Source organism: Bos indicus, chromosome 24, assembly GCF_029378745.1.
Source record: "Bos indicus isolate NIAB-ARS_2022 breed Sahiwal x Tharparkar chromosome 24, NIAB-ARS_B.indTharparkar_mat_pri_1.0, whole genome shotgun sequence".
In the NCBI taxonomy this organism is placed as follows: domain Eukaryota; kingdom Metazoa; phylum Chordata; class Mammalia; order Artiodactyla; family Bovidae; genus Bos; species Bos indicus.
The window spans coordinates 49913334-49926273 of record NC_091783.1 but is presented as its reverse complement, the minus strand read 5'-3'; the positions used below and the strand labels follow the sequence as shown (position 1 = coordinate 49926273).

General features: G+C 48.7%; 1 protein-coding gene across 2 annotated transcripts in view; it reads left to right on the top strand.

The window, feature by feature from the left end:
- The window catches only part of MYO5B (myosin VB), a 333332-nt gene that overhangs the window by 245841 nt on the left and 74551 nt on the right, over window positions 1-12940 (top strand). For both annotated transcript variants that reach the window (XM_070779031.1, XM_070779032.1), the window contains exons 15-16: window positions 8604-8744; window positions 9609-9706. In XM_070779031.1, coding sequence (XP_070635132.1) covers window positions 8604-8744; window positions 9609-9706 — 239 coding nt within the window. The remainder of the gene's footprint in view (window positions 1-8603; window positions 8745-9608; window positions 9707-12940) is intronic.

Sequence of the window (12940 nt, the reverse complement as noted above, 5' to 3'; positions counted from 1 at the left end):
CATCTACAGTTCGGGAATGTTGCTTTCTAGGATCTCCAAAATTTCAGTTGTTTCCTTCTCATGAGCATAACAAAAAGGTAGCAAATATTGTGTCCATTCTACAGGTAGAAGGACCAAAGTACCGACTGACCTAAACACATTTATTAAGCACCTACCTGGTGAAGCATGGCCCTGATATACCTGTAGGCATTTACATTCTGTTACGGGCTGGGGGTGGGCAGGTGAACAAGCCTATAGTAACTGAAGGGAGAGGCAGCCTGGGCTGGGGCAGCACGAGCCCTGCTTGTCCTGAGAGCCCCCTTGCTGATGCTTGGAGGCAGGCGCCGATGCTGGCCACAGCCCTTCAGAGAAAGCCCAGGAGAGGACCCTCCAGGAGTTCAGAGGCTGTCTTCCCCGACCGCGTGACTCCACACTCACTGCGGAGGCCTGATAACACTGCAGGTAGCAGATTAATTTCTCTTTGTGATAACCTGTAGTTGAATGCCATAGGGCTGAGGTGATGGAATGCAGAAAATACACCCTGGGGATGGACCCAGGCATCTAGAGGCAGGTAAATCACGTGGCCCTGAGGCCAGGGTTTTAGGGAGGATTTGGGTCGTTACCAGCAATGTGGGCAGCCCAGGGCAAACCCCGGCTCGTGTCATCTCCCCATATCTAGAGAATTAGTCATCACTGAGACAAACTTGCTTTGGATAAATGTGCACGTCAATGCGAAATTAACCCCTCGCCTTGCCAAGTGTCCAGCCCTCTAGTCCATGGTGGTTAACGTGACTTTTTCCATTCTTTGCAAGAAAGGCGAGGGATGGGAGGGGAACCACAGTGAGAGAGTAGAAGTGGACGATTTGAGCCCCGAGGAGCACGTTTCCTCGTCCTGTGTGTCTTAGAAGTAGAGGCCTGTGACCTCCTGTTCCTGTGACAGTGGCCCTAGAGGGCTAAGAAACTTTGTTGTGACAGGCTTCTCCTGTCGGGGAGGAGCATCAGTGAGGGACCGCGGGGGAGTGTCAAGAACTTTCCGTTAAGTGCAGAGTCTGGTTCTGCCATTGATTTTTGTCTTAGTCTGAGTGTCTCTCGGGGATCCCAGTATCTAGAAGGGATCTAGAAGGGAATCTCTCACACTATTGTCTCCAACAGATTATCTGTTATTAGCCACTGAGGTTTTTTTCCCCTTATTTTTATTTAACAAACTTTATTAAACATTTGTGTGATATATAGTGGTAACAAGTACGTGTAGTTAACCTCACAGAACTTACAGTCAAGTGAAAAGATGCACAGTTTGATCGTAAGTTTTGGTGATGCTGTGAAGGTCAGGAAGAAGGTTCTGTGGAAAAGAATAATAGGAATGTACTGGGAGTTGCCATAGTCACCACCAAATTGAACCATTTGCTAGGAAGACTCTCAGCCATAGTGCTCATGGCTATGATTTATTACAGCAAATGGATATAAGGCACATCAGCAAGGGAGACGGTGCCTGGGGTGATGGCCATGGAAACCAGGTGTGAGCTTCGGGAGTCCTCCGCCAGGGGAGGACGGAGAGTCCTGCTGAATGTGCTTCTTTCCACCGCAGTGCCTTGTGATGCCTGCTGCCACTGCTGGGTCACTTCCGTCGTGTCCCACGCGTCCTCTGTGCAGCCCCATGGACTGTAGCCCGCCAGGCTCCGCTGTCCGTGGGACTCTCCAGCAAGAATACTGGAGTGTTTGGCCATTCCCTTCTCCAGGGGATCTTCCCGACCCAGGGATCAAACCCGTGTCTCTCATGTCTCCTGCACTGGCAAGCGGGTTCTTCACCACTAGCGCCCCCTGGGAAGCTCGTGATGATCCCTGGCAACTGTTTACCAGAGCAGCTCACCTGAGCCTGGGCATTCAGGGTTCCCTACTGGTAGTCAGTGGTGTTGGCACCCTTTGCCTAGCAGGTACCAGTTCCAGACTCGCAGCAGGAAAGCAGGTTGGCTCAGCAAAAACGTTGTTGGTGTAAACAGTTTAGGCTCAGTGAACCATTCTTAGGAACTGCAAAAGACTCCAAATCCACGTTTCCAGACACCAGCCAAGCATGTGTCTTGTGAGCAGGCCTCTCTAGGATGGCAGTCTCAGGCCTGGTGTTTATTCTTTTCTAAACAGGTGTATCATTTTAGATAGGGTGTACTAGATTTTTATTAGAATTGAAATATAGGCTCATAAAAATTCAAATAGTTTAGAAATATATAAAATAGAAGTATTCTCTCCCACTCCTGACCTACCTTTTCATGCATTCCCACTCTGATAATACAAGCATCCTGGTACATCTTTTTAAAATTGAAATGAATGGCATTATATACAGTCCTCTCTCATTTTTCACTTACCATTATCTCTTGACCACTTTTCATATGAGTACATATCCACTTCTTTTCCTTTTTTAAACAATTGTTGGTATTTTGCTAACTCAAATAACACTGCAAGGAATGCCCTTTACATATATCTTTGCTTGCTTGTATAGTTGTGTCTGCCTGTAAATTATTAGAAATGGAATTGACAGTTCAAAGAGTATGCACTTCAAAAGTCTAGCAGCATTGCTAAATTGGAGTGTAAAATAGTTCTGTGATCTACTCTTAAAAGGTTTGTTGTTCTTGTTTAGTCACTAAGCTGTCAGACTTTCTGCAACCCCATGGACTGTAACCTATCAGGCTCCTCTGTCCATGGGATTTCCCAGGCAAGAATACTGGAGTGGGTTGCCATTTGCTTCCTCCAGAGGATCTTCTCCACCCCAGGGAGCAAGCTCACGTCTCCTGCATTGCAGGCAGATTCTTTACTGCTGAGCTACCAGGGAAGCCCACTCTTAAAAGGTACCAACTCCCTTCTCTTCACTGTCCACCTACCACAACTCTAGCCTTCCCCTTCACCAGCTAACATTTCTAAAGAAACCAAAGACCTTGTTGCCAGGCCCTCCTGCTCCCATCCCAGCAAACCCTCAGAGATGCTGTGATGATGACCAACAGCCCTTAACGATTGAACTGAGAGGGGCTCCCAGGCTCCCCAGACCCCAGTAGGTGGAGAGCTGAGAATGCTCCACCCTGGACTCCTTCCAGCCCATTTCAGACATCCCAGGAGATGGAAAACAGAGATCAACAGTATGTCACTATAAACCTACAGATGGGATCTCCGCAGACTACAGCTGCCAATCAGAGCGATTAGAAATGTGCTTTAAATCATTCGGACAGGTGGACACCACTGGCAGCGTCTGTTGTAGCATTTTTAAAGCTCATAGTTCACTGAGCCTCTATCATTTTCTTTAAATTTTTTTTCACAGCGGTCCCACAGAGTTTAGGTTTCTAGGATACACTTAAAGCAGAGAGAAAAATAAAAGACCTGGAAAGATACAAGCCTATGGTATCCAGTTAATGCCCACCTTTTTACTGGTTTTCTTCTCACTAAGCATAACTCTTACATCTGGTAGGCAAATTCATGGTTTTACTTAAAGTATTTTTATTTGGAGAGAGACCTATTAGCTTTTTCCTTTTGTGTGGCATCCCTGGTAAGAAATGAACAAATCAGTGTGAAAAACTAGTCAGGATGGGATGGAAGATAACCACGAACCCTGCCAGCCAAAAGGCTGTTGAAGAGCTCCCACCAAGAGCAGTGAAATAAAACGGTGTTAATGAGAATGTAATTAGTAAAGCCAGTTACGCTGCCTAAGAGGCTATAATACAGCTAATTGCTTCCTCAGCTATCAGAAAGCTATAAATAGAGATTTAAGTAGAGAGATGCCTCTTTTAAAACATGACTTCAGGTTAACAGACTGATTTGTTTTAGATTCTAAAGATGGAGGGTTTTCCTTCTTAGTGTTTATTGTAAAAAGTGATAAAATTTATAAATCAGGGTGGGGGGAATCTTGAAGGGACGATTTTTTCTTCTGGAGATTTCCTATTCCAGGGCCCCACAGAGTTCAGGTCAGAGAGCTGGGCAGTGGGTCCAGGGTACATGCCGGCAGGTGCTGGAAAGCAAGGGCCATTCTGGGCCATGTTCCCAGGCAGACCCTGCTGGTACCGTTTCCACAGCATCCACGTGGACGGGATCTCAAGACCAGTGTGGTCCTGAGGCCAGGCAGACCATATGAGCCCAGACTGCCTACCCTGGGCTGCGACTGTCTCTGAGGTCCAAGAGTCAGGATGCTCTGACAAGGTCCAAACACCATCTCCCCCCGCCCCCCCACGTCTCCTTGCTCCCTCAGCTTCAGCGCATCAAGGGTGACGACTCATGCATTCCATTGCTTTCTACACGGCTAGCTTCCTTCCAGGGTACACACACGTTTCATTTTGAGCAAGCACATTTGCTTTACATTTTTTAAAAGTTGTTATATAATAGCTTTTGAGTCATCATACTATGTAACATTAGCTTTGAAGTGTTTTTGGAGGCCTTCCTGTTTAAAATCAGTTTCTGCTGGTAGTTATAAAGCCTCCCCCAATACTTAGAATAAATAGATAACTGTGTAAGATAGAACTTTAGTCAGGAAAACATGATCGTTCTGGGCAATACAGGAAGGTCTTGCTTCTTGAAAAAAAAAGTGCTGAGACTTTTCCTCCAAATACCCTTTAAAACCCCTTTAAACAGAGTCAGTTCAGTTCAGTTGCTCAGTCGTGTCTGACTCTTTGTGACCCCATGGACTGCAGCAGCCAGGCCTCCTGTCCATCGTTAACTCCCAGAGTTTACTCAAACCCATGTCCATTGAGTCGGTGATGCCATCCAACCATCTCATCCTCTGTTGTCCCCTTCTCCTCCTGCCTTCAATCTTTCCCAGCATCAGAGTCTTTTCAGATGAGTCAGTTATTCACATCAGGTGGTCAAAGTATTGGAGTTTCAGCTTCAGCATCAGTCCTTCCAATGAATATTAAACAGGGTATTTCTTACCTAAAAGTTCAAAAATTGTTTCCACCTGGAGGGTAGCATTTACCATATATAAGAATTGATGGAAAAGAAAATGTGTTTGTTATTATGTTTACAGCCAGAGCTTCTAAAGATAAGACTCGAAGCTAGAGATTCCAATCAAATGGTTATTGTAGTGTGTCTTATTTTAGTATCACATGTCTGCTTTCAAGAAAAGATAGTGTTCATATAAACGGAAGTGAATAGCTGTGATTTCCAAGGTAACGGCTATGTATATACCTGTAATTGACATTTTTCTTAAACCCTCAAGTGGTCTTTAGAAAGTGTTTTCATATTTCTTTTAATCCCTTTTCAAACAGATCTGCCTCAGGCTTTTAAAATCTATATATAGACTTGAGTAGCAGAGAACACCAAAGTCAGTGCCTGCCGACACTGAAATAAGTGACATGCAGTATCAGGGAAGTGCTTGGTTTGTTTGAAGGTTTTATCTCAGTATTTTCAAGATTGAAGGGAGCAGGTTTTTAGAAAGGCCCAGGTGGATCCTGTTTCTGAGGACTGCCCTAAGGTGAATTATAGTGCTTCCATTCCTGGGCGGTCAGCTGGTAAATAGACTTTCTGGTTGTTTGAAAAGCAGAACTGGAGTTAGTTAATTAAAAACAACAACAAGACACAACTCTCTCTCACTCAGAAATGTGTTCCTTTTACATGAATCCATTTTCAAACAAGAGCTTGGTAACTACTTTTCGTTGAGACTTGGGTTTGTCTACAGTTGGGACACTCCGGGCACAAGGAGGTCCCTGTCTGGCCCAGTCCCTTGTCCTGGGGAGTGGGTTGGGGGTGGGGTGGTGCGGGATTTGCCTGGTCTTTTACTGTTGCCTGCAGCCTGAGGTTAATCGAGGTACCTCTTGGGCATTCCATCTTGTGGTTAAACTAGATGTCTCTGTGTGTTCACTGAGTTTGTAACGTCAGTTCTGAATAGAACATAGAGCCCACCCCTCCCCTCTAGTGTTAAGGTCCCAACACACTCATCTTCTCTGTCCCAGAGACCCGACCACTTCCAAATGCAGTCTCGATAGCCGGGACCTAACAACAAAAACATCGCTTTTATTTTATTTATTTATTTTTTCATCGCTTTTAAAATACAGTACAAATGCTCCAGGCTTGGTTGTGTTTGTTCCTCAATTACGGCGCAGTGCCTGAGTAGATTAAAATCTGCCTTGAACAGAAGTTTTCATTTTTTGTTCTTAACTTATAAATCCTTTAATATATCAAATAAATAAAAGGCATCGCTTTTCTGATGGCAGCAGGAGAAAGGGGCTTAAATTTTAAAATACTCTTATTATTGCATTCAATTTCAGAGTTCCTTCTGTGATTCTGATACGAGCTCCAGACCTCAGAAGTTACAGATTTTTCACAAAAAAAGCTACTATTAATGATTTCTATAAATTAGACTTTTCCAACGGTATAGTCATACTGTTGGTAACTTCTACCAAGACCCAAACATCTTGGAAGTCCACTTCTGAAAGTATGTGAGTTAGAATAATTTAATCAGTTTGGTATTGTTCGGACTTGGCAGATGGAATCACTGATGTCTTAAGAATGTGAACCTGGCTTCAGACTCCCATCAGTCATTTCCTTGCGGACACTTCTAGGCGCCTTTCTGACTGGGCACATGACCCTTTCTCATGTGTGCCTTGGCTCTCTGGCACCGGTTTACAGAGGCCCCATGCCTGGGCTGACCTCTCCCACCTCCATCAGCCCCTCTATTCCTGCCACTGCCCCTGTTCTCAGTTAATATGCATGATGGTGGCTCTTTGCCGTAGACAGTGAGGACCAACAAGTCTGTAAACAAGGAGTTACTGGTATGTAGGGGTTTTGGATGTAGAGAAAACTCTAAAACTGGCTGTGGGGTAGAGCGTGTTTGCAGAAGGATATGCCCGGAGGTGGGCACTAAGATTTGTAGATGACTACAGTGACCCAGGAGAGCACTCAGGTGGGCCTGAACTGGGACAGGGGCATTCTGGTTGATCGAGAAAGGATGCTGAGGCTTAACCGTGGACAGACAAGGTGATTGGGATGAGAGGTGGGGTGGTGGCAGGATCTCTAATCTAAACTTGGGAAGACAGCTGGTGGTAGTGCTTTGGGCTGTGTTGAACTCGGAGCTTCCAGCGGAACACCAAGAGTGAGGAGGAGGGTATTGAGCAGAGGGTTGGAACTGTGGATCGCCGTCGTGGAAGATCGAGATGGAGAGAGGGGCTTGAAGGGGATAGTTGAAGCCACGGGCACAAAGGACACTGTCCAGGGAATGAGTGCTAGAAGAGTTAAATGGCGACCATGTGGTTTTGGGGAATCTGCAACTCAGAGGAGAGAAGTACAGGAAGGTGGAGCGGTGAAAGGTGCTGGAAGAGAACACAGTGGGGAAAGCGGGCAGCGGGCAGGAGGAAAGTGACGCGTGATGGAACAACATGCGTGGTGGCTTATGTTATAGCAAAGTGATAACGTATTATCTGAGCGGGAGGGGCACTGAGATCAGATTTCAGAGCCCCCAGAAGGCAGACTCGGACATTCAGAATTAGCAGGAGGAGATGGGAGACACCATTTTAATGGGAGTTATGGGAAGAAAGGTGCATGGATATGAGGAAGAAGAGCCTGGAGACTGAGCACAAGTGTTTGAGCCTCGTTGGGATGGGAGTGGCTCAGGGTTAGAGGGCGGGGCCCGGCTGCTCCTTCTGTCCCCTCCCCACCCGCAGGCACAGGGTAGTGGCCTTCCAACCCTTGATCCTGTCCCGAGCATCTACTTCCCCAAGGGATGCTGGCATGACCAGTGCCTTGAGAGCTGGGACTGTGTCCCACCTGCCCCGTGCCTGGCCTGACCTTCACCCCAGTGTACACAGCGCGTTAACAGAGAGGTTATCTTACCTAGTCTCATAGCAACTCCATATAGCGAGTCTGTCCTTATCCCCATTTTACTGATGAAGAAATTAAGGCTTAAGTTAAATAACTTTACAAGATGCAGTAATAATAAGTGTGGAAAATTTTAAACAGCTTTATTAGACCATAGCTTCCTTCTACCACTCCAGAAGGGAAAGAAGTTTTGCCCATCTTTGTAGGTGAAGGTTATGTAAGATTGCCTGGGGAAATTACTTTTTTCCCTTCCTTTCTTTAAAATATAATTCTTATACCCCAAGTTGACCCCAACTTATACCCCAAGTTGAAGTGTATAATTCAGCAGTTTGAGTATAGTCACCACAGCCATTACCATGGTAAATTCAAGAATATTTTCGTTACTCCAAGGAGAAACTCTGTTCCCATTAGCAGTCATTCCACTTTCCCCATTTCCTCAGCCCCCTGCCAACTCTAAACTACCTTCTGTCCCTGGACGTTTCTAGTAAGTGGAATCACACACTGTGTGGTCTGCTGTGTCTGACTTTTTCACTTGGTGTGTTTCCAAGGTCCAGGCAGGTTTTAGCATGCACGAGGATTTCATTCCTTTACACTGTTGAGCAATATTCCGTTGTGTGTATACATCACATTCTGTTTATCCATTCAGCAGTTGATGGGCGTTTGGATTGTTCCTGCTTTGTAGCTTCTAGGAATGATGCTGCCACAGACACTGGTGTGCAAGCGTTTGTGTGGACATGTGTCTCCAGTTCCCTCTGGCGTGTCTTGGAAGGCCACTTGGAAAGAGTGCAAGCAGCATAAAGTCCAAGAGCTCTTGTTCTCCATCTTCTTCCTCTGTTTGTTTCTAGTTCCCGCTGGTGGCTGACTTGTTCCATGATGGCAAAGACTCTGCTCCCACCGCCACCGCTTCTTCCAAGATCAACATTCGCTCCTCCAGACCCCCTGTGAAAGCCTCCAACAAGGAGCACAAGAAAACCGTGGGTTACCAGGTTAGCCCCCAGGCCCCGGAGCTGTGGAGCCTGGCACGTGAGGCAAGACTGCCTCTCTGGAGATGAAGGACGGAGGGGCAGAGTCAGAGGGGGGCCCGAGTGGCCTCGGTAACCACATCCCCAGCCCCAGCCTGGTCCTTCTGTGCCCTTTGAAGAAGGAAGGTGCAAAACCTTCACTAGAGGGAACTGGAAAGGGAGAGAGGGGAGGACTCCAGCCCCACGTTGAGTGTCTGATCCCTGTCAGGGGGGACTACATCGCAGGACCACAGACACCTGAGGGTGAGCCTGGAGGGCTAGGGGTGCAGTCTGGGAGAGCGGGATCAATAGCCTTGGGACCCGAAATTGAGAAACGGCTCCTGCTGTGGGCCTTGACGTCCAGCATGTCTCCCAGGAGAGCAGAGTGCCTGCTGAGCCACTGACCCTCATGCTTTGGTAGATGCCTGCTCTGGGTGCGTCCTGTAAGGCAGTAACTGCCAGCATGCCACCCGGGCACCCTGTATCAGGGCTGCAGGGCCTCCAGCCACGTGACGGTCCCTCTCACACTCTTGGCCCTTGCTCGCCTCATCTCATCTGATCAGGGTGCTGAGTGAAACGCACCCAGAAGGTCTTTCCCCAGGTGCGTTGCAGAGCCTGTTGCTGGGATGCGGGAGGGTCTGGGGGTTGGCCACGCAGCCCAGCAGCGTCAGAGCTGGAGTCTGCCCCCAGGTCCCTGAGGGTCTCCCTGCCCTGCGTTAAAACAGTAATGAAGCGATAAGAGCATTGACAGCTCCCACCCCCAGTATAGGGGTGCTCCTGGACGTTCGTGATTCACCACGAAAGGCTGAGGAGGAGTAGGTCACAGGGCGCTGACCTCTGTCTCCCCAGTTCCGCTCCTCCCTGCACCTGCTCATGGAGACACTGAACGCCACGACACCGCACTATGTCCGCTGCATCAAGCCCAACGACGAGAAGCTGCCCTTCCAGTGAGTGTCGCCTCGAAGGTCAGGGGCATGGGGCAGGCACAGCCCTGCGGGTCTGTGGTCCTCGGCGGGATGAGTGGCGGGTCCTGCAGCCCCGCCCCCCACCCCGGTGGTTTATGTGCCGAGTATGGACCCCAGCTGTCTGCTGTTTGGAGAACTGGGGGCCGTGAAGGGCCAGCTCCCCGATCTCACATTGCTTATAGTGATGGTTAGGGTGCCCACGAATCAGAGAGCTGGTTAGAAGTGTGCCGTTAAATGGGGACGTGAGTGTATCTCACAGCAGCTGCTCCATTCAGAGATGGGAGTGGTCAGGGAGGAAACATAACCTCACGTGGTGCATCGAGTGATGAGACGTGCAGACGGTCCCGTGTCTCACACCCCTCTCTTCTGGGCCTCCAGAACCATCCACACTTGCTCACTTTCCCCTCTCTGAGACCCACATTCTGCCACTACTCCTACCTTGACATTTTCCTTCCATTTCTGTCCCCACTCATATGGTTTGCTGCTGCTGCTGTTCAGTCACTCAGTCATGTCCGGCTCTTTGTGACTCCATGGACTGCAGCACGCCAGGCTTCCCTGTGCTTCACCATCTCCTGGAGTTTGCTCAAACTCAGATCCATTGAGACAGTGATGCCAACCAACTGTGGTTGACCTCACCCCAATCTGACTTTTCAGCAAAGATTCTTTGGCATCTCTGTCGTCTCTGGGTTGTGCCGGATTCCACCTGGCATTTCTGCTGGTCTGCTGTGACTTTGTTGGCCTCCTCACACTGAACATGTCTGAAACCAGACTCATCCTCCCCGCCCCTCAGAATGGTTCCTGTTTATTTGGTCTCTGTCACAGTAAATGGCATAAGCATTTCCTGACATCTCATCCACCCACCAAACTTGGCTCTTCCAAACCAGAAACCTAAGGGTCCCTCTGGACCAGCACCGTCTAGTAGAATCTTCTGCCATGATGGAATTGTTTGGTAAATCTGCAGTGATCTACATGGTCACACATGCCTAGTGAGTTCTTGCAGTGTGGCTAGGGTGACTGAGACAGCGGAGTCTTATTTTCATTTTAGTTACTTACAGGTGGCTAGTGGCTACCATATTGGGCAGCAGGGCCCTTACTCCCTAGGATCCAATCATGGTCAAAGTCCTGTGGAGTCCACCTGACAGTCTCTCCCATGGTCTCCCATGTCCCTTCCTGCCACCGTGGCCCTGTCTCAGCGTCTCTCCATTTCTTGCCTGGAGTGCTGCCCTGCGCCTGCAGAATGCTCTCTCACTCACCCTGCGGCCTTTCCTCCTGCTCCCCTGAGCCTTCACACATGCTCTTCTCCCCATAGCCAAAGGAGGTACATTTTTCCATTTTCAAGCAATTCCTTCCCATCTTTCTGATTTCCTTTTTGGTCCTGGCATAATTTCTTTCTGTGAAATAATTTATTTTGGCAACTCTGACTCTCAGGATGAATATCTGAACTGCCTTCTGCATTTCATATTGGTTAATAAAGCTTGACTTCCACTCTCAGGGGCCTCGTCCTGGAAAAGGTTGGGAAGACAGTGTCGAATCAGCCTCCTCGGGAGCCGGCTGACTGTCCACTCTTCTCCTTTCCTCCAAGTTCCCGAGACATGCTCAGGAAATCCCCCTGTGTGGATCTGTTTACCAGACGCCTCCAGAAAAAGAGAGGCTGTTAGGAAAGCAGCGGGTGTGAAAGATGTAGATTACGTGTGAAGGACACGAGTGGTGCGCTGGGCCCGGGAGCGGAGTGTGTGGGGCTGCCACCAGCTCGGCCCGCAGCCGGCCTGACCTTGGGTGATGCATCTATCAGAACCGGGTGCCCACCATGTGCCAAGTTCTCATGCTGAGTCTCTCCTCCCACGTGAGAGAAGCCCCTGGGGACTCTCAAAGGGACATGCGAGTCCTAACAGCCCATTTTTCTAGGAGACTCCTTTACCTTCAGGACCAAAGTCTTCCTCCCAGTAGAGTGGGGGAGGTTACAGAACCAAGTCAGAAAGCCTGCGTTCTCAGCTACCACTTGTTTGGCTCATCCCAAGCGAGGCCCTCGCCGTCTTCGTTTCATTTCCCCATCTGTTAATTGTGGCTAAAAAAAAAAAATAGTTATCCTGATGAAAGACTTCAGCGAGATAATGAGGATTATTTATGACCAGTATAAAAATTTATGTCATGAAAATCTGTGATGTTATTGATAATTCTGGAAACAAAGTGCTGTATCCCTCCTCCCCCTCCCCTAAAGCCGGGTTTTCTCAGCCTCAGTACTGTGGGCATTTGGGCCAAGTAATGGTTTTCTGCAGGGCTGTCCCGTGCACTGGAAGAGATGTAGCAGCTTCCCTGGGCTCTGCCCACTAGATGCCCGTGGCACCCCCACCGCTGTGACAACCAACAGCATCTTATAATGTTAATGTTCCTTGGCGGCAAAATTTTCCCCAGTGGAGACTGCTGTCCTGCACTAAATGCTTCTATTTGATAAAAAGTCTTTCCTTCTGCTTCTTCCTTTGTTCAGAAGCCATCTCTCCAGGGCACTGGGCTAGGACAGTGGAATCACAATGAATAAAGACATAGTCTCCTTCTTAAGGAGTTGTCAGCCCCAGATAGCTGGTGACAGCCTAAGAGTGACTGTCAGTGGGAACGCAGCAATAAAGAGGCGAGAGAACAGGAAGTGTCCAGGGAGGAGGTGGCCCCGGGCAGGTGTGATCCTCTGAAGTGGGGATCATCGTCGGAGCAATCGGCCAGGTTTCCTGAAGGCCAGTGGGCTGGTCTCAGCAGTGGGTGGTCCTGAGTGCCTCAGGGTCCCGCGTGCACCTACCCAGCACCGCAGAGCCCCAGGCAGTAGGTGGGAGCCTGCAGCCTTTTAGGCGGCAGATGACTGCGGAGGTGGAGCCAGGTCCCCACGTCCTTGAAGGGGGCTCACTCTGCGTCCACCTACAGCCGAGCTTCAGAACAGCCAGAAAGAAAAAGAACATTTATTCCTCATCCTGAATCATGGTGACTGATTCAGGGTCAGCTTAATTCTTTCTCCCTGAAGACTCCCTGATTACCCCCAGCCAACCCCAGCATCCTTCCCTCCAGTTTCTTTCAGTATTTTTACCACGTATATCACATAGTGCCTTGTGGTTTAATCAATCCCTGGGTAGGAAAGATCCCCTGGAGAAGGGCATGGTTACCCACTCCAGTATTCTTGCCTGGAGAATTCCACAGACAGAGGAGCCTGGTGGGCTACAGTCCGTGGAGTCA